At 46.0% G+C, this 27,621-nt stretch overlaps 1 protein-coding gene and 1 long non-coding RNA gene across 3 annotated transcripts; one reads left to right on the forward strand and one right to left on the reverse strand.

Moving 5' to 3' along the window:
* On the forward strand, positions 1-12,168 carry LOC134394363 (retinol dehydrogenase 7-like). Its single transcript, XM_063119755.1, has 4 exons — positions 1-322; positions 3,095-3,353; positions 8,063-8,220; positions 11,948-12,168. Exons 1-4 carry the CDS (start codon positions 10-12, stop codon positions 12,163-12,165), a joined length of 948 nt encoding a protein of 315 aa, XP_062975825.1. The 5' UTR covers positions 1-9; the 3' UTR covers positions 12,166-12,168.
* LOC134394373 (uncharacterized) lies at positions 8,108-27,473 on the reverse strand. 2 transcript variants are annotated; one of them, XR_010025175.1, is made up of 4 exons: positions 27,299-27,472; positions 26,106-26,266; positions 21,647-21,983; positions 8,108-8,194 (listed from the first exon to the last, which is right to left on the reverse strand). It is a non-coding gene; the product is annotated as an uncharacterized LOC134394373 (long non-coding RNA). The 2 variants fall into 2 exon arrangements; XR_010025176.1 differs by lacking the exon at positions 8,108-8,194 and having other exon boundaries at positions 21,161-21,983; positions 27,299-27,473.
* Positions 27,474-27,621: the final 148 nt, after the last annotated feature.

A 27,621-nucleotide genomic window follows, 5' to 3' on the forward strand; every position in this document is an offset into this window, starting at 1 on the left:
GCTCCAGCCATGTGGCTCTACCTGGCTGCCCTCTTGGGGTTCTACTTCCTTCGCCGATGGTACCGGGAGAGGCAGACTGTGGAGAACCTCAGAGAGAAATATGTCTTCATCACCGGCTGTAGTTCTGGCTTTGGGAACAAGCTTGCCAGACAGCTGGATGCCCGGGGGCTGCACGTGTTGGCGGCCTGTCGCACTCAGAAGGGGGCAGAGCAGCTGAAGACGGCCTCATCAGAGAGGCTGAAAACCACCATTCTGGACGTCACCAGCACAGAGAGTGTTGCAGCAGCAACCGCATGGGTGAAATCGTGCATAGGGAACAAAGGTGAATGGCAAGAGACAGGATTGGTTTACTTTGAATTTTAACAGGAACAGTTCGGATGAAGACCAGAATAAAACACCCTGGTTCGCTCTTCCGCCTTTGCCAATTAAGCCATTGTTAAAGGCACAGCGACAGAGTGTGTTGTGGCAGCGACGAAGTGGGTGAAAGGGTGTATAGGGAACAGAGGCAATAGGCTGTTACTGTTTCTATTGTGCTTTATCTATGCTGTCTCTGAGTGGGGAAAGTGACATGACTGTCTTACTGAAAACATTAACCAGAGCAGCTAAGGTTGCCAACTGACCTGTATAAAGCACTCTGCTCTGCTCCTGTGCCTTTGAGAAATCAGCATGTGAGACATTTTTCTGGCATAAAGGTAAACATTACAACCTGGTAATGTCTATCAGGAAAGCGACTGTTTAAGAAACGGATACAAAGAGCTGAACCACATATTAACATGGGAAATTAAAATGTTAGCGTATTAAAAGGAGGTTAGACAAATTCTTGGTGGATAACGCTGTCTGTGGCTGCTAGTCATGATGGCTATCGATTACCACCTGGATCAGATGCAGTATTCCTTTTAACAAGAGTCAGAGGGTGCTTTTGCATGTCCTGCTTGTGGACTTCTCACTGGCATTTGGCTGGACGCTATAGGAATAGAATGCTGGTTAGGCCTTTAGGCTGATCCAGCATAGATCTTCCTATGCCCTGATGAGGTCAAATCTCAGAATAATTAATTTCTGGAGAACTTTGAATTGGATCTAGAGAGGAGGCATTGACCCTTCTTCCCTCCTCCCACTCCTCGATTTCCCCAGTCTAACCATTCTCCAAAGCAGCTACTAGCCTTGTACAGGATAAATGCATGTACCTGTATTGTCTCTATATCCTTCACTCCCCTGGAGGTTATAGTGTTAGATCAATGTTCTTTTCACCCAAGGACGAAATCCAAACAGCCCTTAAGCACGACTCCACCATTCCAGCGACAGAGGGTTCAAAAGCGCTTTATTGATTAGTAATCAAGGCCTGGTCTCTTCAAAGGGAGCAATCAGACAAAAGACATAGGGAATACAGTACAGTATTTGAGCTTGCAAGGGGCAGGGCCCAGTAGCAGCATTAACCAATCAGAACATAACACTGGGGCATAGCTAATTATGCCAAACAGTTCTGTAAACAATACCTTTGGCCTGACAGTAAGTTACAGAAGTTAACTTTGACACAGCAGCACTGGAGCCAGCTGGAGCCAGAGCTCTTGTTTATGTTAGATAAGAAGGATGCACTCAAGGAGACATTCTCGCATACAGGACATCATGACATTTTGCTTGCAATTTGATGGCTACTTTACAGTTTCCTGTTAAAAATGGAGGTGGTTGTGCTAACAATAGCAACTGGGAAGGGGTGTAATTTTCATCAGGAAAATGGCTCAGGAGCAAAAATGTAATTTCGACCCTGCTCCAGAGATGCTGCCTAATCCAGTTTGGGGGACCTTCAAGTGCTTGTCCATTGGAATGAAAATATAAGGAAATCTGGCTGTAAATCTCCCGCATAACATGTAGTTTGTGCCAGAGGCAGGCTAAATAGTTGGCAACCTTGCGAGCACCATAGGAACAGTCATATTGCCATGGCTTCACCACCATTTCCAGTTTTGGGAGTATGGGGAACCCAGTGCACAGAAAACAAATTGTGACCTTCATGACTGTACGAGTAACGTCAGCTAAGCATTGATGGTGTTTGCTAAACCTGATGCATCCCCAGAACTGGCCTGTACAGGCTGCTGGTTGGTCCCACTTTTAAAACTAGAAGAATCTCTCCTGTGGCTAAGGCTATATGTTTGATCTTCATATATTTGGAGATCAAATGCAAGAACATCTGTGTGTTTACTCTTACTCACTCAGAATTCCAAGATATGTCTACATGGGTATTCTGAGAGATAACGGTATGTCTCTCTTTTATTCAGTCACTTTTTCTGAGAATCCAGACATCATCAATGTTGCCACATTGTTGTAGTCCAGTATTTTATGTCTTGACATTCCTGATATGTGGCCATTTTCACCGAAAATGAAACTCAGTGGCAGCACCAGCCCGTCCAAGGTGGTCAGGTGAAGCGTTATTGAGGCTTTTCAGGGATTGTGTGCCCTTAATTAATGTTTGTTGGTCTTTCCCATTTTATAATTGTGGTTGGAGAGATAGTGATGAATTGTCCATTGAATAGCCTCTTTATATAGTCCAAATGTCAGTTCCCATGGGAAAGTGCAGGTATATGGAGCCTAAGACAAGCACAAGACGTAAGATTACATCTCTACTGCTTCACGAGCATGGAGCTTAAGATGGGAGTCTTAATTTTCCATTTCTGTGCTTGTTGTTAGGGATTTATAACAGTACTAGTGTTATCAGTTAACCATCTATAGCTGAATAATACATGTTAACAACAAATATAGAATCACTATTTTAACATATATTCATACAGTATCCCCAAATTCCTAATTTCTTAAAACTATTTACAGTTTACCGACGCTTCCTAAGAAGACATCTTATATCATTTTGAAGGAGATTTATTAACCATTTATCCAATGGCCTTCCTCAACCATCCAGAAATAGTAAACTAAAATTCCTTTTAAAAGCTTATTTTGACGACAAGGCTGTAGAGATCACAAGACTAGATGTGACTACATATAAATCTCTCTCCAAACTATAATAAACATCAAATTCTTTCAAAGTAGATGGGAACCTGGAGTGATAAGGGCAGCTCTGAATATGTGCATCTTTCTTCTACTTACAAAGGCCTCTGGGGCTTGGTAAACAATGCAGGTATTGCTAGTCCTGGATGTCCCAACCAATGGCTGACCAAGGATGATTTTGCAAAAGTGATCAATGTCAACCTGCTTGGACTGATTGACGTGACGCTGCACCTGCTGCCCCTGGTGAAACAAGCCAAAGGGAGGGTGGTCAACGTGGCCAGTGTGATGGGAAGACTGGCCTGCACTGGAGGAGGTTATTCCCCTTCCAAATTTGGTGTGGAAGCCTTCTCTGACAGTTTGAGGTAAAATATCAGCTCTTTAACTTATTCTTCTCCTTGTTTACTTGGCATGGCCATGTTGTGTCTCATTCTGGAGTATGTTTAAGGCCTTCTTTCAAAATGAAAATAATGCCTTTAAGAATCAAACATAATTTAGAGAAATTTTGACTACAGTGTTAAAAAATGATTATGTACATCAAGATCATGCTTCAGTTTTGAAACTGTATCTCCTAATAGTCATATAAAATATTGGTCGTAGGATAAGTACATCAACTTTTCTTTTCCAAAATAACTCTTAAGAACTTTCTATATCAAATTATCTGTTTCTAGCCTCATCAGAATTAGCCGCAAAAGCTTTCTGTATCAAAATGCCTTAATTAAAATCTGACCCTCAAATTTAGGTGAATGAATACCTAGAAGAATTAATCAGATCTCCCCCTTGAACCCTTCTAGATTAAATATTGTTTCTTTTCATTTTGTGATCTAATTCTTCTAAATTTTCTTCTGAACTGCATCCTTGTTCTCATTCTCCGCACTTCATACTACAACATATGTCACTTTGGATTCGAAGTCTAGTAATGTTGTTGCTTATTTCAACTTGCTTCTCTTGTATAGTTTCCACTTTCTTTGAATATTAAAGTAAACGTTCTTTGCTTTCTTCAGAAACAGTCATGAATTTATTTAATCTAACTTATCTAGTACTATCTCCTTTGTTTTATACAGCTCATCACTAACAGACCAATCCTAGGCCTTAGCTAGACCTAAGGATTATCCAAGGCAAACGGAGGGGTCGTCCCTGCCTGCTCCCAGGATCCCCTGTGTGTCAATTGGATGCAGAGGGATTATCCTGGGACGATCCCGCAATATAGGCCTGGTCTAGCTATGGCCTTAGATGGTGGAGGAGAAACATCTCCACTTGTCAAGCTCTGTTGCTTGCTTAGGCCAGAGTAGAAGGGGTCTTTTTCTCCCAACATTTTTTTTAATTTCCCCTCCCACTGAACCCAAAGGAAAGAAGATTAGCTTCCAGCTCTAGGCAGGCATAGGTGTGGGGCTATGGCCTGAGGCATGGAGGAATGAGAGGGTTATCAAGTGAATTGAGAAATGTGTCAACATTTTCCCTGTTACCTCCCCAGGAGGCTACATACTCAAGATTACTTGGGCTGCGTTACTAAACACACTCAAGGAGTAAGCCCCATTGAATACAGTGGGACTCAGTTCTAAGTAAACATACCCAGGATTGCGCCACACAAGTGAAATAATTACCACATGTGAAGTAATTAAGCTTCTTGTCACACTCACAATCAAAGCAGTTACTTTGAATGGTTTTAATTTTTGAGAACCGCCCAGAGAGCTTCGGCTATTGGGCGGTATAGAAATGTAGTAAATAAATAAAAAATATAAACATGCCTCTGGAATGCCTTCGAGATCACATTACGCCAGTCCTTTTACAACTTCATTGGCTGCCAGTCCAGGTCCGGGCCCGATTCAAAGTGCTGGTATTGACATTTAAAGCCCTAAACGGTTTGGGGCCAGGTTATCTGAAGGAACGCCTCCTCCCATATGTACCTACCCGGACCTTAAGATCATCTACAGGGGCCCTTCTCCGTGAGCCCCTGCCAAAGGAAGTGAGGCAGGTGGCTACTAGGAGGAGGGCTTTCTCCGCTGTGGCACCCCGGTTGTGGAATGAGCTCCCTGTGGCGTTACACCCCACAAGTCAATTCCAAATGTATGTCTGCAGTTTGTAAGTCTGTGGTTTTTAGAATGTTGGCCTGAGTGGGCGGAGTTAGAATGTCTTAGGAGGGGGGAGGAGTGATATATAAGGGAATGACTGAGGGGATGGTGAGTTCTTGTTCTTGTTCTTTTCAGGAAACCTTTTCAGGGAGACTGGTTAGGTACTCTTAGAGTCTTTAGTGCTTTCTGTATTTATGGTACTTAAGTTCTGGGAAATTTGAGAGTCAGTGTAGTGAGTGGTGTCTTTAGAGTGTGGTGTGCACGTAGTGGAAGTATATTAATCAATACTGATGATAAAGAAAGTTCAAGAGTGATTGTGTGAGAAAAAGGAAAGCGCGAAGGTGAGAGTGACCGGATTGTATGGAAGGTTTCAAAAAGGTTTTTAAATGTTGTTATTTGAAACAAAGCTTATGAACTTTTAAAAATAAATTTTGTTTGTTTTGTTTTTAAACTACCACAAAAATCCCACGTGTCAGTTTGGCATTTATCATCTTAAGTTTACACATTCAGCACCCACTCTGACAATCATTCACCTCAGCCGATATAACTCAGAGCGCATTATTATATATATTAAAATCCATTCTCCATTTTAAACCCTTTCTCCACATAGTTTGGAGGAAGGTGAGCTTTATCCCTTGCCTCAGGCGTATCAAGTGGTGGTGCTTGGCTTGAGCAGGGAGTAGCCTCGGCCGGGTCTGGTGTTCAGAGCCTGTGTCGCCCCATAAGAAGTGGTGGCAGACGGGAGGTCTGGTGTTCAGAGCCTGTGTCATGGCACTCCCCAGAGAGGTCCACCTGGCGCCTACACTGTACTCTTTTCGTCGCCAGCTGAAGACCTTTTTATTCACTCAGTATTTTAACACTTAATTTTAATTTAAATTTAAATTATACTGTTTTAATTCTGTATTTTAACCTTATATCAATTTTGCTGCGTGGTTTTATCCTGGTTGTGCTTTTTATATTGTATTTTGTATTTGTGTTTTTAACCTCTTGGTTGTTTTATGATGGTTTTAATTTTTGTGAACCGCCCAGAGAGCTTCGGCTATTGGGCGGTATAAAAACGTAATAAATAAATAAATAAATAAATTATATATTTAGGAAGCTTTAGGCTACCCTTTGGCTACCTATAGCTAATGAATATGCCAAGAATTGTTTGTTGTGTTCAGTTCTGGTTTTCTGCTTTGTACTATGACAATTTAGTAATGGGGAAAACATTGAATCCATTTTCACTTTTATTATAAATATACACTTCTTTCAATAAATTTTAACCTCTGCAGTATAAAATATAACCTAAGGTAAGAAACAATAGTTCCTAAAACATTTCAAGATCTTACTAGTTCAAAAGGAATATGTTTTTTCTCCATCTGAAGTCATACCCAGTTCTTTTATTAAAGCTGAACAGTTTATAAGTTCACAAGGGCAAGGCAAGGCAAGGCTCTAGATGCTAAAGTGCCATGCTGGATCAGAACAAAAGTCCATAAGCAGGATAGCACCCTCCCACCCAGGTTCCCCAGCAACTGGTGCACATAGGCATGCTGCTCTGATGTTAGAGGTTGCAGATAGCCATCAGGACTAGTAGCCAATTGATAGCTTTATCCTCCATGAGTTTGTCCAGTCCCCTTTTAAAGCCATCCAAATTGGTGGCCATCACTATATTATTACTGATGGCACCATTAATGATGTTAGGCATCAGCAGAATGAGGCTTACACATATCTTTTAAATAAGGAAAGATTAGTTGTCGGTCTATATTTTTGTTTTTGTTATCTCTTTTCTAAACATTAGATCAGGTTATCAGGTTTATTCTCCTAATATAAAATGTGTTTTCCACTTGGCATTTTACCACAAGATAATATCATATATTCTGTTGAGGGAGGTGAATGGCACTATTCTCAGTAGCCTTTCCCAGCAATTCCAGAAAAGCTAAGCCAACTGTTTTCTCAAAATTGGTGTCACTTGGCAGAAACGCTGCCAGTGGTAGATCAATGCCTGAAGAGTTGGTATCACTTTTATAGCAAAAGGAACAGTAGATTCCCAGAGAAATGGCTGCTGTTCATGTCGTACAGGTGGCCAGCCTCATCCCAGTTAACAAGAAGCCAGGACACAGCTAGCCAAGGCTACCGTTGGAAATAGGGAAGGCCCTATTTCTGGGGCTCCCTGCAGCAACCTTCTTTGCCACCAACTGGTTTAGGTCTTCCCGTTCAGGAAGGCTTTAACTGTACCAACCAGAGTTTGAGCACAGATTCCTGATGATTCGTTTTTAATTAGGGTGACTATATGGAAAGGAGGACAGGGCTTCTGTATATTTAACAGATGTATTGAAAAGGGAATATCAGCAGGTTTCATTTGTATGCATGCAGCACCTGGTGAAATTCCCTCTTCATCATAACAGTTAAAGCTGCAGGAGCCCTGCCCTCCTTTGTATCTGGTCAAGAGGGCAGGGATCCAGCAGCTTTGACTGTTGTGATGAAGAGGGAATTTCACCAGGTGCATAAAAAAGACACTTGCTGAAATTCCCTTTTCAATATAACTGTTATATTTCAATACCCCCTACTTTTAATACAACTAGTCATGTGTTACATATGATCCTCTTCTGTTACCTTCAGCTGCATTAGGCTATTTTAAGATTGAAAGACAATTTCCAAGTGTTTTGAAGTGCCATTTACTTTATTTTTTTACATTTTTAGAGCACCTTAGAGAGCATTACTGGCTAGTACTTGGGGTATAAATGTTTGAATTCATAAATAAAAATTAAAAACATTAATTGGGTGAAGTTAAAGGGAGATCTATCCTGCCACTTCTTCGAGAAGGATACCTCCACATGATGAACTCATAGTATCTTGTTTTCACTCGTGCTCACTTTAGAAACCCTTTCTTTATGTTAGGAAATTATGAAAAGGAGGGCCCTTCCATTTGCTTTGACAGAGCATCACTGAATTTGTATTACGTTTCTGCATTATTACTGTGTTCTATAGGAAGGAATATTTCTTTTCTTTTCCCAATTCAGGCGTGAGCTCCTTCCTTTCAGAGTCCAAGTCAGCATTGTTGAGCCTGGCTTTTTCCTTACACCTATTGTCCAAAAAATAGATGAGGACTTCAACACTCTGTGGAGCCGGGTGCCTTCTGACATCAGAGAGATCTATGGGAAGCAATATTTTGATGACTGTGAGTTAAATTTCCGGAAACTGTGTTTCAGACTGTACATGTGTGTCTAAAATTGAGAAGGCATGTCAAGAATCCTGACTCCCCCCGGAGATGTAGTGAAGTCCAGAGGCTGTCTATATGTGATGAAAGCCTCGGGGTGGGTGTGCGGTGGCTCGGGGTCAATTATATGACGCAGAAGCCACCGTGCAGGCATCCCGGGAATTTTCCCCCAAAGCTCCGAAGCAAAAAACGTGGGGATTTACCTGGACTTTTTTGTCTGGAGTGTGGCGAGGATGGCGCATCACCATCTGTCGCCGCTGCTCCTGGGTCATGTCGGAGGCGTGGCCAAGCAGATGGTGACCCCTGATTGGTCCGTGTCCGCCCAGGTGAGCCAAATGGCCTCCGGAATGCCCCAGCGCTGCCACCATGGGGAGGAGAGTCTCCCTTTTGCTGGAGGGAAGGTTCACTAGGCCCTTGTCTATATGAGGGGAAAGCCCCGGAGTGGCTCCGCAGTTGTGGCACATTGTTTATATTAGGGATGTCCTCCGCTCCAATTAGAAGCGGAGAATCAGAAGCGAATTGGCCTGCTTGGCCTTGCCCAGAGGCGGAATAGAAGCGGACCGGGGACCCGTAGAAGCACGGCGAAGAGAAGCGGCCATACGCGGAGCGCTTCCCTTTTCACGGACCGATCCGATCGCCATTTTGAAAAATTTTGCCCATAGGATTGCATTGCGGAAAAGAATAGGGGATAACTGTGTTGTTTTTTAAGCTATCTTTCTGAAACTTCTTGTGCTTAGAGAGTCGTGGCTGGGGGTCATTTTGAGCCTACTCTCAGCTCTCTGCGTGCTGCGGTTCGCTTGCTAGAATTTTTGGAAAAATCGGGTAAAACAGTGGGGAAATGTACCTTTTTCGAAGGGCTGAGGGGCAGAGTCAACTCCCGGTCATGATCACATGATCCCAAAGTTGGAGGAGGGGATAGGCAAAATGGGTAACTTGGGATTCTGGGAACTTCTCTTTCTTAGTCTGAACGGACTTTTCCCAGTGTTTTTTAAAACAGTAGCCCCACCAAATGCACAAACACAACCTGAAATCATATACTAAGCCAATAATAAGAGATAGAAAACACAGCACTGCTACCCACCCTAACTTTGGGGAACAACTGAATAGATGTGGTACAAGGGGATGAGCTCCCCTAGGGCATGGACGTGCCCTGTGCACTCTCCTGTCCTTGGAGGGCCATCAGAGCCCTCCAAAGGTAAATCAGAGAATGTCTATCATGAGTTGAAGTGATCATTTGCTTCTTAAAGATGGTACCTAGACAGGATCAGTCAAATTGGCAGATGATTCCCCCTCCCCTTTGGCACGTCCACTCCCCTCTTACTGGTAAAAGACAGATATAGCCTTTTTTTAAAAATTCTTGTTGTTGTTTATTCAGCAACACAGCTGCTTTTAATTCCACCCCTCCTTTATTTATTTATTTATTTATTTATTTATTCCATTTTATATGCATTACTGGCTTTGAAACTATCCTTGGCTCACTTCCTTGTGCTCCCAGAAATGTCTGCTGCCTGCCTGCCTTCCCTCCCTCCTCCCCTGCCCACCTCGCACGGATGGTTTTTGTGTGTCTTGCTTTGACTCAGGGGAGAAGTCCTTCCTGTGCTCAAGTTCCAAATCAATGTTTCAAGTGTGGAAGAAGATTCATATTTAGGTTTATCTCTACTCCCCAATTCATGGCATGTTGGGATTTCCTTTGAAATGGGGCCATTGAGCTGTCTGCAGCTTTAAATCCCTGAGATACTGGGGTGTCCGACTTTCATAAATTCCCCAAAAATCAGGGGATGATGGGATTGGTTTGAAACTTGGCATCCATGTGTACACATGGGTAAGCTGTCATGGGACCGAAGGTGAGGTTTCTGACATGCAAATTGACGTAGTTGTAAAATAGGACTTGATTTGGGGTGAGTTAAAAGGTTAGAGCCCCGCCAAAAATCAGGGGATGATGGGATTACCTTGAGTCTTGGCATGCATGTGTATCCCTGGATAAGCTATCATGGTGCCGAGTTTGAGATTTCTAACGTGCAAATTGACGGAGCTATCGAAAGGGGTGTGAATGGGGTGCCCAATTTTCATAAATTCCCCAAAAATCAGGGGATGATGGGATTGGCTTGAAACTTGGCGTCCATGTGGACACATGGATAAGCTATCATGGTAGCAATTTTGAGGTTTCTAAAGTGAAAATTGACGGAGCTATTGAAAGGGGTGTGAATTGGGGTTATGGGTGCTGCGTTAGAGGTTAGAGCCGCGCCAAAAATCAGGGGATGATGGGATTGCCTTGAGTCTTGGCATGCATGTGTATCCCTGGATAAGCTATCATGGTGCCGAGTTTGAGGTTTCTAATGTGCAAATTGACGGAGCTATCGAAAGGGGTGTGAATGGGATGCCTGATTTTCAAAAATTCCCCAAAAATCAGGGGATGATGGGATTGGCTTGAAACTTGGTGTGCATGTGTATACCTCCATGAGGTGTCATGCTGCCAAACTTGAGGTTTCTAACTTTCACAGAAAAAAAGTTGTATACTTCTTTAGCTTTCAATGCAAGCCTATGGGGGGGGAAACGAAGCTCCGATCCGGATCCGGAGCTCCGCAGGAGAGCGGAGCGGACATAGGCGGAGCGGGGACGGAGCGAAGCAGCCCGATCCACAAATCGCGGATCTGGAAGAGAAGCGGAGGGGGGGGTCCGTGCACACCCCTAGTTTATATTACACTGCAGCCATTGCGGAACCATCCCAGGGCTCTCCTTCAAAGATCTGAAATTAAAAGGTCGGGGTCTTACCCCGACTTTCTCCTCTTCCAGCGAGGTGACGGCGCATCCCCAGTCTATCAGCATCTGCCAATTTTGCGTTGGAGGCGTTTCCCGGCCAATAGCAACCCCTGATTGGTCACTGGAAAACCTCCAGTGCAGCTGACTGCTCCCTCTCGCTCCTCCGCCTTACCTCATATTGTGGATCTCGCTCACTGGTGCCTTCCTGTAAGTGCCAACGAGTGCCCTGGCAAGGCGAGGGGCGTCAGCACCACACTGGGGGCCACGGAAGGGAGGGGCAGGGTTGCTGCTTCTCCAGCCCTCTGTGTAGTGGGGGGGTCCCTGGTGGGTGGATCAGTCCGTGTCCTCCCACTAGGCCAACGCCAGGCTGGGGATGCTGCCTTATCCAGGCCGGGGAGCATGTCACCTTGCTGATCTGCCTGGTGAAGAGCCTTGTGGCGCACACTGGTCCGTAGCGGACTACAGTCCACCCCATCCTCCGCCACATGTGCGCCCCTTGTCGTGAGGACTACCTGGCAGGAGCACAAGTGTGGGATAGTGGGGGCTCGAGGTGCTGAGGTGCCCTTGTATAGACACGCCCCAAGAAAAAGCCAGGGACGGACGGTAGCAGCAGCGGCTCCCCCCCACCATCATCCATATAAACCTCGCGCTCATTCCTTTGCATGGAGATAATGGGACAAGACCCCAGAGGAGTGAAAGTGCAGGGTATGTGGGGAATGCGGGGCCAACTCAACGCCATGAAGATACCCTCCTAGTGGCCAAAGGATATAATGACACTCGTAATGGACATACCTGCTATGGAAGATCCTGTTTGAAATGTCAGTGTTGGTTTCGGATGTCTTTGCTTCAGCTCCCAAAATATTCAGGCTGCTTCCTATGTTCCTATGCAGGACTAACTTTTCCTTTTCATCATATTCCTCACACATAGTTCGGAAATTATTTCAACTCTTCCGGAAGTCAAGCAGCAAGGACCTCCGCCTGGTCACTGACTGCATAGAACATGCCCTGACGTCCTGCTATCCTCGCACTCGATACTCTCCAGGCTGGGATGCGAAGCTCTTCTACATTCCTGTCTCGTACTTGCCAACCGCAGTGGCAGACTATGTGTTGAACTCCTTTTGGACCAAGCCGGCACAGGCAGTGTAGATTATTTTGCTATGCTTTATGGTTTTAATTGTGAACTGCCCAGGAGAGCCTTAGCTATTGGGCAGTATAAAAATGTAATAAATAATAATAATAATAATTAATTAATAATTTTGCAGAAACAACACTACGATAATCCAGACAAGCTGTGAGTGGGACACAGCCTATATTGCATCTTTCAGAACATAAGATGATCCCTGGTGGATCATGCCAATGCCAAAGGCCAGTTCCCAGAATCCAGAAATGATCGCGACAGCAATATCATATTCGCTGGTATTCAGAATGTATTGCCTCTTACGCAGGAGGTAGTTTATTGCTACAATGACTACCAGCCATTGATCGCCTTTATGGCCATGAGGTATAAAACAAGTTCCCAGTGGGGCTGTTCGGGCATCTTTGCAACTTTTAATATGTAGCCTTAGATCTTAAAAGATTTAACTCGGTGGTTCCCAAAATGGGCGGTACTGCCCCCCTGGGGGCGGTGGGATTGCATAGGGGGGTGTTAAGAGGCAAAGGGACAACAGGGGGCGCTAACAGGCAAAGGGGTGGCAGGGGGGGGCGCTCAAGGTGGTCTCTCCAGAAGGTCCTAAAACCCAGGGACCAAGCAGGAAAGAGCGGCAAATTCAGCTGCTCTCCCCACACCGCTCCTGCTCAGGAAGGACTTTCTCACTCATGCAGGCTCGCTACCCCGGCGCATTAATAGCTAATCACATGAGGCTGGAGAATGCTATTAATCATTTTAATTTCCGATACTGCAGTATGGGGTGCTCTCCCCACACCACTCCTGCTCAGGAAGGACTTTCTCACTCACGCAGCTGCTCTCTCCTCCTATCTCAAGGCCACAGCGGCCCCACCAGAAGTAGGGGGTGGGGGAAGCGCCCACAGGAGGCAGCAGAGCAGGAAACAGCAGCGAATTCAGCTGCTCTGCCCACTCTTCTCCTGCCTAGGAGGGCCCAAGGCTTCTTTCCTACTGGAGCCACCGCTGCCCGCTTGCTCACTCCCTCGGCCAGAGCTGCTCCCTCCTACAAGCTGCCCGGCAGACCTCTCGCGATAGTTGCTGCACAAGGCGGGAGCAGCAGCCCTGCGGCGGAGAGGAAGGAGCATGTGGAGGACGGCAGGAGGCAGAGCAGCTGCCAAGAACAGTGGCTTGCTGGCTGGCTGGGTGGGGAGCAGGACTGCTTGTGCTGCTGCAAGGTATCACCAGGCTCCCTTCCCCTGTCAGGAGTTGCAGATTGGGTCCATCTCCCCTCTGAGCTGCTGCCCTCCTGTTCTAATCAGCCCCGCAGCTATTGTGAGGCTTGGGGGGAGGGGGGGTTGGATGCAGAGAGAGAGAGAGAGAGAGATGCTGTGTGTCTGTGTGTGTGCTCCCACCCCCCAAAAAAATCTGGACTACAACAAGATTGGGGGAGAAAAGAAAAGGGGGAGGGAGAGAGAATTGCGATTCCCCAGGTCCTTCCTAGCTAAAGAAGATTCAGCAGCACCTTTTTCCAGAATGCTTGCTGAAACCATTCCTATCTGCCCTTGCTTATTTCAGGGTGTCCAACCCCCTTTTTTCAAGCATTCTTTTGGTAAACATGGTATGTGTGTATCTTGTGTCACCTTAAAAACAGAGCTGCGGCACAAACCTAAGTATGTCTACTCAGAAGTAAGCCCCACTGAGATCAATAGAACTTACTCTGAGGTAAATGTGCATAGGATGCAGCCTGAAAATGAAAAGAGGGTGACGAAAAGACAGGAGAAAATGAATTGTAGAAATAGAATAGCAAGGTAACTGTGGGATATTTAACCATATTTAAGGACAATAAGTACAGTAACGTTAGTCCCCCTCTACTTCAGTCCCAGCCAGGTTTTCCATAGGAAAACTCTGTACCAGGTGGCAGATAATTATTTTTAAATTTTAAATAAAATACATTATCCTTTCCTATAACAAAATGGTGCTTACTCCTAAGTAAGTGTGTTCCACTGAAGAAGGAAAGCCTATTTGATACTTGTATTCATGCTAGTGTGACATGATAAGTTAAAGGCACAATTTTATGCATGTTTATACAGAAAAACTCCTTCAACTCCTAGAATCCCCTCTAAATGGGAAGGATCCATCCCAGGCTTGCTGAGGGAGGGAGGGAGGGGAAAAAGAGTGAACACCTCTGTTTGCAGCCAGCATGGCAGGGCATACCAATTGGATTTTGAATAAAGTATTCAAATAATTGTTACTGTTTTGAATTTTATTATTATTATCTTCCTTGGTGGGTCGTTGAAAACCGCTATTCTGAATAATGATTTTTATAATGTAGGTGAGGGGCTGCTGGGCATGAGTTTGTGGAACCAAGGGGGCGGTGACCTGAAAAAGTTTGGGAACCAATGATTTAACTGCATGATCAGACAGCACTTATGCTTGTGCAAGAATTACAAATTTCCCACCCCCCACCCAGTGGAACATTTGCAAGCACGAGGCCCCGAAAGCTACTTTGGAGAATCACTTGACCTCTGGAGTCAGTATGTAGCAAAGATTTGGGGCTAAGATGGTGGGGAAGAATCACCAACTCCCCTCCCAGTACAGGCAAAACAGCACTCTGTTTGTGCCAGAGGATCCTAATACAAGGCAATGTCAGTCATTGTGATGTTTCTTATCTCCAGGTTATTCTCCCTCCAGTTTCCACCCACAGGAAATGGGGGCAAACAGGATGGTTTCCTCTGCTTTGGTCAATTGTCCACATTGAATCCCCAAAGGTTCAGCCCTTTTACTTTGTCTCACGGAAAGACAGGTTGCTTACCTGTAACTGTAGTTCTTCGAGAGGTCATCTGTGCAGTCACACATATGGGCTCTGCGCCTGCACGGGGCCAGGTTTGGAACCTTCTATAGCTGAAAACGTTTTAGGCGGGAACCCCTCCCCCACCATCCACTGAGCATGCTCAGGGGTTCCCGCCTAATCCCCTCAGTTCCTGAAACCGCCTAAACAGTCTCACTGATTGTGAACCACCAGGTGATCAAAGAATTAATGACACCATAGTGGGGACGGTGGGAGGGTTGTGTGACTGCACAGATGACCACTCGAAGAACTACAGTTACAGGTAAGCAACCTGTCTTTCTTCTTCGTGGTCTCTGTACATCACACATATGGGCGATTAACAAGCTGACTTACCGGAGGTGGGTGGTGTCAGGTCATAGATGAATCTCACAGAATTGCCGATAGGACGGCACGCCCAAAAGCGCAGTCTCTACGTGATCTGACATCCAGACGGTAGTCGCTGGCAAAAGTCAGTGGAGTCGACCAGGTAGCCGCTTTAAAAGCGATCCCCTTTTCAAAAGCTGTAGAGGTGGCCACTCCTCTCGTGGAGTGAGAACGCACCTTACCCTCCAACGGGAGGCCAGCGAGTTCATAGGCTAGCTTAATAGTCTGAACCACCCAAGCAGATATTCTCTGCGGAGATGCCTGAAGTCCCTTTTGCCTGCCTCCATAACAAACAAAAAGTCTTTGGGATCTCCGGAGGGTGGCAGTTCTGGACTGGTAAAAGGCAAGGGCACGTCTTACGTCCAGGGTATGTAGAGCAGACTCAATAGGGGATGTTGGCGAAGGGAAAAAACTTTGGAGCGTGATGTCCTGCCTAAGATGAAAGGAAGACACAACCTTTGGCAGAAAGGCTGGGTCCGGTCTAAGGACTACCTTGTCGACATGAAACACCGTGTAAGGTGAATCAATGCGGAGTGCTGCTAGTTCGGAAGCACGCCTAGCAGATGTGACTGCAACAAGGAATGCCACCTTGAAAGTTAACAACCGCAAGTCCGTCCTTGCTAGAGGCTCAAAGGGCTTGGCAGATAGTGCCTTGAGCACCACGGAGAGACTCCATTGAGGAACAAAGGAGCGAACTGGTGGAATGGTGTTTTTCATGCCCTTCATGAACCGCTTTGTCAAAGGGTGTGTGAAGACCGAACAGCCCTGAATCCAATGGTGTGAAGCCGAGATAGCTGCTAAATAAACTCTAAGTGACGAGAACAAGTCCTTTTTTAAATAAAGAATAAAGAAAGGAAAGCACTGTTGCTATTAGTGCTAAAAACGGGTTCTCGTTTCTAATGAGAGCAAAGGCAGAAAATGCTGTCCATTTTTTTGCGTATGACTTCCTAGTAGCTGGTTTCCTGGCTGCTAGGATAATGCTCCATACATCAGTAGACAGTAGTTGGTTGTCTAGCGATGCCTTATTCTCCAAGCCGTTAGGTTTAGGGACTGGACATCCAGATGGAAGATGAGTCCCTTCCCCTTGGAGATGAGGTTGTGACATTGAGGCAGTCTGATATACTCCGCTGAGGACAGTTTGAGTAGCGGAGTGAACCACGGCTGCCTTGGCCACCAAGGTGCTACTAAGATGGCGTTGGCATTGTCGCTGCACAGCTTTACGATGACTCTTGAGAGGAGTGGTATGGGGGGAAACAAGTATAGAAGCTGTTCTGTCCACGTCCTCTCGAAGGCGTCTCCCAGAGATGCTGCTCCGTGGCCTGCCCACGTGCAGTATCGGTTGCAGATGGCCTTCTCTGGTGACGCGAATAAGTCTATTACAGGCTGTCCCCATGCCTGAAAAATCATGTCCAACACAGAATCTTTCATCCGCCACTCGTGCGTGTCCACAAAGGTGCGGCTGAGGTCGTCTGCCAGGATATTGTCTTGGCCTGCTATATGAATGGCAGACAAAGTCATGTCATGGACAATTGCCCAATGCCAAATGTCCAGAGTGAGGGAGATCAGGTCCATAGATCTCGTCCCACCTTGCTTGTTTATATGCCAGACAGCAGCCATATTGTCTGTATGGATCTGGATTACATGACCCGATAAGGTCTGCTGAAAGGCATACAGAGCTTTTTGGATAGCCATCAACTCCAAAACGTTGATGTGTCTTTTCCTGTCGAGGGAGCTCCAGCGCTCCTGGATGGTTAGATCCCTGCAGTGGGCTCCCCAGCCCAATAGGGATGCATCTGTCATTAGATGTTGAGATGGCAGTGGGGGTTTGAAGTCTAAGCCCTGTGTGATATTGGACAAAGCCGTCCACCAAAGGAGTGTGTCCTTTATTTTGGAAGGGAGCGACAATTTCACTCGATGAGCGTCCCATGTATTGTACTCCCGCAGAAGCCACAGCTGGAGAGACGCGCCCAAGGGACAACGTTGACCGTTGCTGCCATGAACCCCAATAACCTTTGCACCTGGAAGGCAGAGGTGATTTTAGAGCGGAAGAGCTTAGTTGCAAGTTTAATTAACGTATTAGCTCTATCCTCTGGAAGGAAAGCCCTGGAGCGGGTTGAGTCCAGAATTGCTCCAAGGAATTTTATTTTTTGAGTTGGTTGAAAATTTGATTTTTCTTTGTTGATGCAAAGACCTAATTCGTTGAGGAGGTTGATGGTAAGGTGGGTATTACGGGTGGCTTCTTGCGCCGTATTAGCCACTATCAGCCAATCGTCCAAGTAGGGGTAAATTTCTACCCCTCGAGTCCTCAGAAAGGCGCAAACTGGTGCCATACACTTAGTGAAGACTCGAGGGGCAGTAGACAGACCAAAAGGAAGCACTTTGAATTGGAAAATGTCTTCCCCTACTATGAACCTGAGGAATTGGCGATAAATTGATACATGAAAATATGCATCCTTAAGGTCAATAGACGTGAACCAGTCCCCTTGGGAGAGGAAAGGTAGGATGCTTGCTAAAGAGTTCATCTGGAATTTTTTAGGGTTGATGAACTTGTTTAACTCCCTAAGGTCCAAAATAGGTCTCAGTCCCCCATCCCGCTTCGGAACCGTAAAGTAGCGGGAATAGAACCCGCCTCCTAGCGCGCAAGTTGGTAATCGCTCTATGGCGCCCTTCTCTAACAGAGACGAAGTCTCCTGCAACAGAGCGTCTGTAGGTGGTGAGAACCTTGCGGTTCCGAGGGGAGGGGGGTTGGAGAATTCTATTTTGTAGCCCTGAGAGATGATCTTAAGGACCCCTGTGTCAGTTGTAATAGTGGTCCAATTACAGAAAAAAGGGGCAAGGATGTCACCAAACTTAGGTGTTAAGCTGTTTGGTGCGTGACAGTCAAAGACGCCGTCTTTGATTCTGGTCAGGCTTGCTCTTGTTTTGTTTGAATCGTCCTGGGTACTGTTGTCTCCTGTACTGACCCTGAGGTTGGTACGTAGCGGGACAATCTTGTAGTTGGAATTGCTGCTGCCTTGGTTGGAACTGCTGTTGCGTTCTCGGCCAGCGTCTTTGGCAGAATGGTCTCTGAAGTTGTTGTTGCTGCTGACCAATCCCCATTTTCTTAGCTGTATTTTTGGCCTTCTGTATGCTCTCCATGGATTCATCCATGGAAGAGTGAAAGAGTCCTTCTCCGTCAAAGGGGAGATCCTCAATGTGTTTGCGTGCTTCTTGTGATAGTCCTGCGGACCTAAGCCACGCATGCCGTCTCAACACAATGGAGGCTATCATTGCTTTTGAAGCACAGTCAGTGGCGTGCCTTGCTGTGTTCAGTTGTTGGCATGACAGTCTCATGGCTTCCGTATAGAACACATTTGCCAGTTCTCGTTGATCATCTGGAAGGTATCCAGAAAGAGACGCCATTTTCTCCCATAAAAAGGACTGATATTTTGCCATGGTGGCTTGGTAATTGTGCACTCTTAGTGACAGAGATGTAGAAGAATATATTCTTCTTCCCAAGCCGTCCAGTCTACAACCCTCCTTGTCAACCGGAGCGTTGTGTTTCCTCTGAGTGTTTCCCTGGGATGCCTCAACTATAATTGAATTAGGCTTGGGGTGGGTGAAAAGGAACGGCGCTGTCTTTTCTTGAATCTTATTGATGTTATCAAGCTTCCTCGACGTTGGTGGCATAGAGGAGGGCATTTTCCACGATTGTTGGGCTGTGCGCAATAGCACAGGCAGGTATGGGATTGCCGCTGGGGTAGACGATTCACAGTATAAGTCGTCGTATACTGGATCATTTAACTTCTCCAATGGCTGAGAAGTTTCGATCCCCAGGTACTTCGCCATTCTTTGCACTTGATCTGTGAAATGGGTCAAGTCCTCAGAAGGTGAAATAACATCTGTGGCTATCACCAAATCATCTGGTGAAGGGATTGATGGTGGAGGTGATGGTTCCTGAGAGGAGTCTGAGTGATAATCATCATCAGAGAGCTCATCCAGTGCACTTCCCCTCATTCTAGCCTCGGGCAAAGCTTGCAGAGCCTGCGACGGTACCGCCGTTGTCGGTGCTGTAGTTTGCACCCGTTGAGGCTGAGGCCTCGGTGCCGAGGGCTGCGGTGGCGGTGGCATAGCGACAGTATCTTCCACGGGTGGAGGGCGGGAAACTGTCTCAGATGGAGGTTGCCGGAAACGCGAGTACGGGGCATAGTGCTCCTGGTAATAATAAAAGTCTTGCTCTCGCCTATGTCTCCAATCCTCGTATTGGTACAGAGGATAATGCGAAGGATGCCAGTATTGAGTAGAATGCATCGACGCCGGTGAATGGTCCCGATTGTAGCCATATGGGGATACTGGTCGGTACCGACGTCCATCGGCATCGGGGGGTGGCATATCTCGGTATCGATACGTGTCAGTATCGAAGTCTCGGTATTGATGTGTGTCGGTATCGAACATCGGTCGTGAATCATGTCCTTGTCGGTACCAATGTCCATCGGTATCGAAGGTTGGTTGTTGGCTCTGGCGGTATCGAGGGGAGGTAGGACCCTCTTCTGCCATTGTCAGATCTTGTGAGGAGCCTCTAATCTCTCCTTCCGAGATTGATGCCCTTAAACTTGTCTCCTCTGCCGGTACCGGAATGATATTGAGGGACGGTACCGGAGAAGGCATTATTTGTTCCGTTCGTGATGGCATCAAGGCCGGTGGAGAAGACGGAGTTGCCCGTCTCAGTATCGAGAAGGCTCTCGGTACTGAAAGTATTAGTATCGGACTTGCCGGTATTGGAGGCATTTTCTGCAGGGAAAGCCTCGATATTGGGCTCTTCGGTGACGTAGGCCGCTTCGGTATCGAAGTCGTCAGTACCGGAGTCATCGGTATCGACGGTTTTGACTTTGTCGATCTTTTCTTTCCGTCGTTCGATTTTAGTTTACTTTTCTTTCGTTGGGGTTCTTCGGACCCAACATGCTCTCTCGCTCTCTTAGATATCTTCCTGGCCGCTTTTGAGGAAGCGGATAGAGAGGAGGAAGGGGGGTGAACCGGTAAGGCATCACTCCGCGAAGGAGGAGGTTGGGGCATCGACTCCATGGTATTGGGAGATTTGGAGCGTCGAGACGTACTCGGTTTCTCCACTGCCTCCAACGCTTTTTCCCACAGTAACGCCCGAAGGCGATCTGATCGGTTCTTCCTGGTTTGCCTGGAGAATTTTAGGCAAAACAACAGGATTCGACAACATGCGTCTCCCTCAAGCACAGTAAACACCAAGAATGTCCGTCAGTTTGGGAAATCTTCTGCCCACAACCAGAGCACTTTTTGAAGAGGGCTTGTAGTGCCATAGGCACCAAGGCTGAGATAACGAACAACAGTAAGATTTTTTTTTTTAACTAGATAGGAAAAGATTAGAAAACTATAGAGGTTTAGAAAAGGATGAAAAATAGTATTATTCAGCTAAGGTATAACGATACCAAAAACCGAGATGTCTCCAAACGCTGTTGACCCTACAGGCGGTTGAAGAGAACTGAGGGGATTAGGCGGGAACCCCTGAGAATGCTCAGTGGACGGTGGGGGAGGGGTTCCCACCTAAAACGTTTTCAGCTATAGAAGTTTCCGAACCTGGCCCCTCGCAGGCGCAGAGCCCATATGTGTGATGCACAGAGACCACGAAGAAGAACCACTCAATGGTTGAACGGATTTCCTTCAACTTATATATAAGTCACAGGAAAATATATATATTTTCTATTTGGTAGTGTTAACAACTCACTGATGCATTGAATTATATAAATAATAAAACAAATAAAATTTTACTTTATAGAAGAGGCTTTATAGAGATTATTATTTAATCATCTTGTCCCTCAACAAGGGGTTAAAGGCTCGCTACCCCGGCTCATTAATAGCTAATCACACGAGGCTGGAGAATGCTCTTAATCCTTTCAATTTCTGATACTGCAGTATGGGGTGCTCTCCCCATGGTATGCAAGATGGAGGCACCCAGAACAAAGGAATCTCAGTCCGTTTATAGGCCCTGACTAAAGGAGAGTGTTAGTCTCTTTCTAACCCTTCTATTGGCCAGTTCTGGGTTAGCAAATTAGGTTACATCATAAATAGAGAGTAAAGGTACATAATCATAGGTCATAGTGCAAGAGCCAGAGTAACGCCATTAGCTCTAAGCGAAGAAGACACGTAGCAGGGAAGACACATACATAGAATAGAATAGAGCTATTGTTCTTCAGAGGAAGGACAAGTCAGCAGCATAGACTAGAAACAAGGCATGTAGAGAAAAAGAAACATGTTGAGCTAGACAACAGAGGGACATGCGCAGTGTAAAGAGAGAAAATACTGACCACCAGAGTTTTGTTTACTCCGAGGTATAAAAGGTGACCGCACCCTGCACCTATTGTCCGGTCTGCTACATGCTTCCGCACCCTGTCTTGCAAGCAGCTGAATAAATCTATGTTTTGCCTCCACTTTTGCCTGCTGGCTGATTCCTTGGAGCTTCAATCGGCTTTGCCCACAGGAGAAAAAACATGTTTTCTAACAATTTGGTGCCGTGACTTGGATTACTCTCCTGTGCAGGGTCTTTGCTGATCTAACTTGTTGAGAGAATCTTGGACGGGAAGTGGCCAGACTGTGTTCAGTCTTCTCCTCCAATTGATTGGCGACGGGCGACAGCTTTGACACCTGAAAGGCAGAGAGAAAGCGAGAGCCTAATTAAAAGCACCGAGAGTGGATGCAAATAGTGGCAGTAAGCAGTCGGACACGACCGGGAGGGAAAGTGAGATCCCAATTTGGGTAAGTGTTATGCACACTTTGTAGGGGAACTCTGCGGGACAGTGGCTGAGTGCCGTGAGTGTGTGAGACGCTACATGTGTGGCGAAGTGAGTGTGGAGTCCCGATTTGCATTTCTAGTCCTCCGCGAGGAGTCTAGTCAGAGACGGACTAAGTGAAATGAACTGTTGAAAGACACCACTGCTGTCATGGGCAGGTCCCAATCCCAAAGAAGAAGGATCTAAGACCCCCTTAGGATGTGTGTTGCGCAACTTTGAGAAATACAATGTGAACTGCCCAGAGAGCTCCAGATATTGGGCGGTATAGAAATGTAATAAATAAAATAAATAAAATAAAATAAAAATACAAAAGGAGTTATGGAACTAAGATGACTAAGGATAGATTAGTATTATTGTGTGAAAAGGAGTGGCCAGTTCTTTGCCCTAAATGGCCAAAGGAGGGCTCCTTTGAAAATGTCTGTAGTGTTAAACTGTCTAAAGTTGAATTGATTACGTTTTGTGATTGTGAATAGCCAATTTTGATGATGTCACAGCCTGCCCCCTCTTGGTTTTTAAAATGTAAAATGCAAAGGTGTAAAATGATAATACAGAAATGGTTTAAAGAGTTAAAGTCATGTGTTTTACCCGAGAGTGAAACCTTTGCACACACACCATCAGTGAAATTTTAGAAATAGTTCAAGTTATGTTTGACAAGAGAGATAGGAGTCATTGCCAGCAGCAGCAATTGTAGAGAGAAGAAAGAAAAAGAGGGGGAGATATCCCCCGCCTTGTGAAAGTATCCAGTAGCCAAAGGATGGCCTGCCTGCCTGCGGGCAGTGGCAGCCACAGCCCTCTTAGAAAAAGAGGCTCAGAAAATGACTTTGGGAGCACCCATGGAAGTATGGGTCCCTCGTAGAGTCCCCCAGATCCTGGGATCTGGAAGAGGTACAAAGTTTTTGAATCCAGCTCGACATTCTAGATATGAGATTGCTCTTCTCCTGAATGAGAACCTGACTTTTACGCCATGTCCCTCATTTAATTTAGCAGCCTTCCTGCCTGTTGATGAATAAGCTAAAGAGAGAATAGAGCATGATTGTCTAGAAGTACATGATCTAGACACTAAGTCTAGGCAGGACCTTGAAGATGAGCCCTTGAGTGATGCAGAAGATGTGTCTGTAGACGGCTCAAGTTATGTAAAAGAAAGAAACAATGACAAAAATCATTATAGAAACTAATTTAAAATGGGTAGATGCTTTGCCTATAGCACTATCCAAAGTTAGAAGGATGCCTCGGAAAAATTCGAAAGTGTCTCCCTTTGAATTGATGTTTGGGTTTCCCCCAAGGGTTATATACCCCAGAAGGGGGGAAGTAAAATGGGAATTGAGAGATCAAATGTTGAAAGAGCAATTGACTGCCCTACAGTATACTCTTTTGCAGCTCCGTGCATATACTGTGCCCCAGCAACGAGTTCCATTGGACGCGCCCATCCATCCCTTCCAGCCCGGAGACGAGGTTCCAAATCGGAGCTCCGCAGTGGAGGGGAGTGGCGCCAGGTAAGGCCAGGAGAGGAGGGCGGGGGGTTTACCGGGCCCTGCTGCCATCGCTGCCCGTGCGGCAACGGCGGCAGAGCCCGGTAAGGGACCAAGGGAGAGGGGGGCCTTACCTGCCTCCGTCCGTGGTCCGTCACCGTCTTCAATTGAGCCCGCGGTTCAACCAGGAAGTCTGGGCCGCAAGTGGCCCAGACTTCCTGGTTGAACCGCGGGCTCAATTGAAGACGCCGACGGACCGCTGACGGAGGCAGGTAAGGGAGAGGAAGCCAGGGGGGGTTACCGGGCCCTGCCGCTGTTGCCGCATGGGTGACAGCGACAGCGGCAGGGCCCGGTAAACCCCACTTACCTTTCCGGCGGAGCTCCGGATCGAGGCGAAGGATCCGCCTTCACCTCGATCCTCTTCACCACACTCCGCCGGCCCCCCAATCCTCTTCGCCTCCGCCTTAAGAGCAGGCGAAGCCCCCCGCTCCACTCCTGCTTCTCCGGTCCGATTAGAAGCGGAGCACATCCCTATTAAAAAGTACAGAGGACCTCTGCCTCCTCCTGTAACCCAGGCACAGGGGGACACAGGTTCGAAGAAACCCTTGCTCCTTGGCGCACCAGAAGCCGCCTTGGACACGAGAGAAGAATCCAACAAGGAGCCACAATTGCCTGTATGTTAAAAGTCACAACACTTAGGCAAGGCCCGAATAAAAATAGCTAAATACACATAGCTAATGTCTGAACAGGACCAGAAAGAAGTGGTAGCTGTTCTGTTGTTAATTAGAATTAGAGTAGCAGCATTTATATTGTGGTAGTATCAACTACTTCAGTGAAAAATGAAGTATCTATGGGTATTTAGAATGATAACAATAAGGTGGGCCATATCCATTTTGGGCCCATCCGGGGGGGGACGACGACGACAAAGAACCAGTGGGCAGAGTTGGCTGAAGATGTAGCTAAAGCCTGGAATAAAACCAAGTGCCTTGTGTGTACATTGCCTCCCTTTGATGCCACTGGAGGAATGCCATTTTTGCCAATACCCCTGAACGCCACCGGGGCTTGGACTGACGTAGGCTTTACCGAGGCTGAATTAACAGCCTGGGCCCCCCTGTATCATGGATCTCAAGGTATCCGGGTGGTGCCTACTCAAAGGTATGTATGTATAAAGCAAACCCTATCAGCAGGGACCGGTTACAACATATCACACGTGGGAAAATCAACGTGTGAAGAAACATGGGAGATTAAAGTTGTAAATTTATATGGGAAATGGATATGTGGAAATGAAAGTGAAGTCAGCTTTGGAAAATGTTTGTGCTCAAAAGGGCTGTCCAATCCCTGGAAGAAAATTTGGAATGTTTCTAGTAGCACAGGATGGAATGGTACTCACTGTGACTATAACAGAAACTTAATAGGGCTCCCTAAGAAATATAGCTTGACTATTCAAGTACTTGAAAAACGCAGATATATAGATTATGGGCCTAATTTTCTTTGGTGGATATGTGGAAAGTATGCATATAAACACCTTTCCTGGGGATAGAGTGGAAGTTGTTATTTAGGAACCTTGATACCCCCCATGTGGATAGCTGAAGAGCCCAAAATAGGGCGTAAGAAAAGAGAAATTGAGAAAATTGCAAGAGGATCAGCTCAGTCATGGAGAAACACAAATGACTGGCCCCCCTGAGAGAATCATCGAGCACTATGGCTCCGCTTCATGGAATAAGCATGAGCTAATAGCTGGAGCTCGAGGACCTGTCTATAATTTAAATCGCATAATTCAGTTACAAGCCGTTGTAGAAATTGTAACAAACAGAACTGCACAAGCCTTGAGACAAATAGCCCAACAATTAGATGAAAGCCGAAATGCCATCCTTCAATTAAAACTAGGGCTTGACTATGTATTGGCAAAGGAAGGTGGCTTATGTAAGGCTATGAATTGGACTGGCCCAGGACAATGTTGCTTTAATATTTCTGACAATGGGGATGCTATAAGAGTGTTTGCTGACGAAATAGAAAAAGTTGCCCATGTTCCTGTGCAAACATGGGAAAGATGGGACACAAGTTGGTTAACATCTTGGCTGCCGTATGTTAGATGGTTAAGTGGAATTGTTATGGTAATCGCTGTAATGCTAATAGCTTGTTTAGTAGTACCATGTTGTTTACCTTGTTTAATAGCGCTTATGAAACATATGCAAGAAAGCTTTACACATAAATAAATGCTTGCCACATATATAGAATTGCAACAGCAAGATAGAGGGCAACATGCACAGCTTAAAGTGTGAGAAAAGCTAAGGAGAGAACTGCAAGAGCCAGAGTAACGCCATTAGCTCTAAGCGAGGAAGACACGTAGCAGGGAAGACACATACATAGAATAGAATAGAGCTATTGTTCTTCAGAGGAAGGACAAGTCAGCAGCATAGACTAGAAACAAGGCATGTAGAGAAAAAGAAACATGTTGAGCTAGACAACAGAAGGACATGCACAGTGTAAAGGGAGAAAATACTGACCACCAGAGTTTTGTTTACTCCGAGGTATAAAAGGTGACTGCACCCTGCACCTATTGTCCGGTCTGCTACATGCTTCCGCACCCTGTCTTGCAAGCAGCTGAATAAATCTATGTTTTGCCTCCACTTTTGCCTGCTGGCTGATTCCTTGGGGCTTCAATCGGCTTTGCCCACAGGAGAAAGAACATGTTTTCTAACAATAGGTTACATTCAAAGTTTCATTGTTCACAGTCTTTTCATTACAGAATGCAAATCTGGCATGTAGCTGTTGTCCTTCAAAGGGGTGAAAGGCTCGCTACCCCAGTGCGTTAGTAGCCAATCAAACACACGAGGCTGGAGAATGCTCTTAATCCATTTACTTCCGATACTGCAGTATGGGGGTGCTCTCTGGTTCTACAAAATGGAGGCACCCACAACAAAGGAATCTCAGTCTATTTATAGGCCCTGGCTGAGAGGGTGTTAGTCTCTTTCTAACCCTTCTATTGGTCAGTTCTGGATTAGCAAGTTAAGTTACATCATCAATGGAAAGTTAAGGTGCATAATCATAGGTTACATTCGATGCTCTATTGGTTGAAAGTTTTTCTCTTCGTCTGCTAGCACATGATGTCCACCATCAGGAAATGCAAATCTGGCATGTAGCCATCTGTCACCACCCTTTGGCAGAGAAGCCATCTTTAACCCTTGGCACATTACATTCTTTCACAAGATAAAATCTCTCCCTGCCTCTATCATAGCCACCTTCAGCCACCTCTTTTGCAGAGAAGCCATCTTTAACTCATGGCGCATTACATCCTTCTCCGCGGATGCAGGCAATGAAATCTTTCTCTGCTGCTATCAATCTTATACTTCGTCCTAACCAATCCACCTACCCTTTCAAATCCCATGACCCAAAACAACTCTAAACTAGATGTATATTAGTTGAAACCCTAAACCCTATCTGACCATTAAACTCTCAGCTCCCTCATTTTAAACCCGTTAGAATTCTCCTCCTGCCTATCACTCACACACCAACATTCCATTGACTCTATCTTACATGGATAAAATCTTACAACACAAAGCTTAATATTTACATTACCCTGCATCTATTACAATCATCAACTAACTCAATCTGCATCTAACATCAAAATGCTAATTATGCCATAAACGTGGGGGGAGGCAAATGCTAGTGCCAAAATACCAGGGGGAAAGAAACTTACCTGTAAGCATGGTCTGACAGCAGAAGTGTGATCCCCATTTACAACCTCTACTACCACCACTCGGAGCAGTGACCCTGTAAGGCTAAGGCCATTGGCGTGCGGACAACAGGTTCAAAGGGTTCAGTTGAACACCCTAATCTGCCGCCATGTTGCAGTAGCTGTAGGAAAGAGTGACAAATTCAGCTGCTCCCCACCCCGCTCCTCCTCTGGAAGGCTTTTTTCATCGGTGCAGCTGCTGCCCCTCCCCACCCTGCTCTCTCGCTCTTTCACTCACTCACACACTTACTCAGCCGCTCCCTGCTCCCAGCTGCTCTGCCTGACCT

The sequence above is a fragment of the Elgaria multicarinata genome, chromosome 3 (genome assembly GCF_023053635.1).
Source record: "Elgaria multicarinata webbii isolate HBS135686 ecotype San Diego chromosome 3, rElgMul1.1.pri, whole genome shotgun sequence".
Taxonomy (NCBI): domain Eukaryota; kingdom Metazoa; phylum Chordata; class Lepidosauria; order Squamata; family Anguidae; genus Elgaria; species Elgaria multicarinata.

Coding starts and splice junctions, on each gene's coding strand:
- LOC134394363 (XM_063119755.1), top strand. CDS start 10: ATGTGGCTCTACCTGGCTGCCCTCTTGGGGTTCTACTTCCTTCGCCGA. Junction 3,354..8,062: donor GCCTTCTCTGACAGTTTGAG/GTAAAATATCAG, acceptor TTCCCAATTCAG/GCGTGAGCTCCTTCCTTTCA. Junction 8,221..11,947: donor GAAGCAATATTTTGATGACT/GTGAGTTAAATT, acceptor CCTCACACATAG/TTCGGAAATTATTTCAACTC.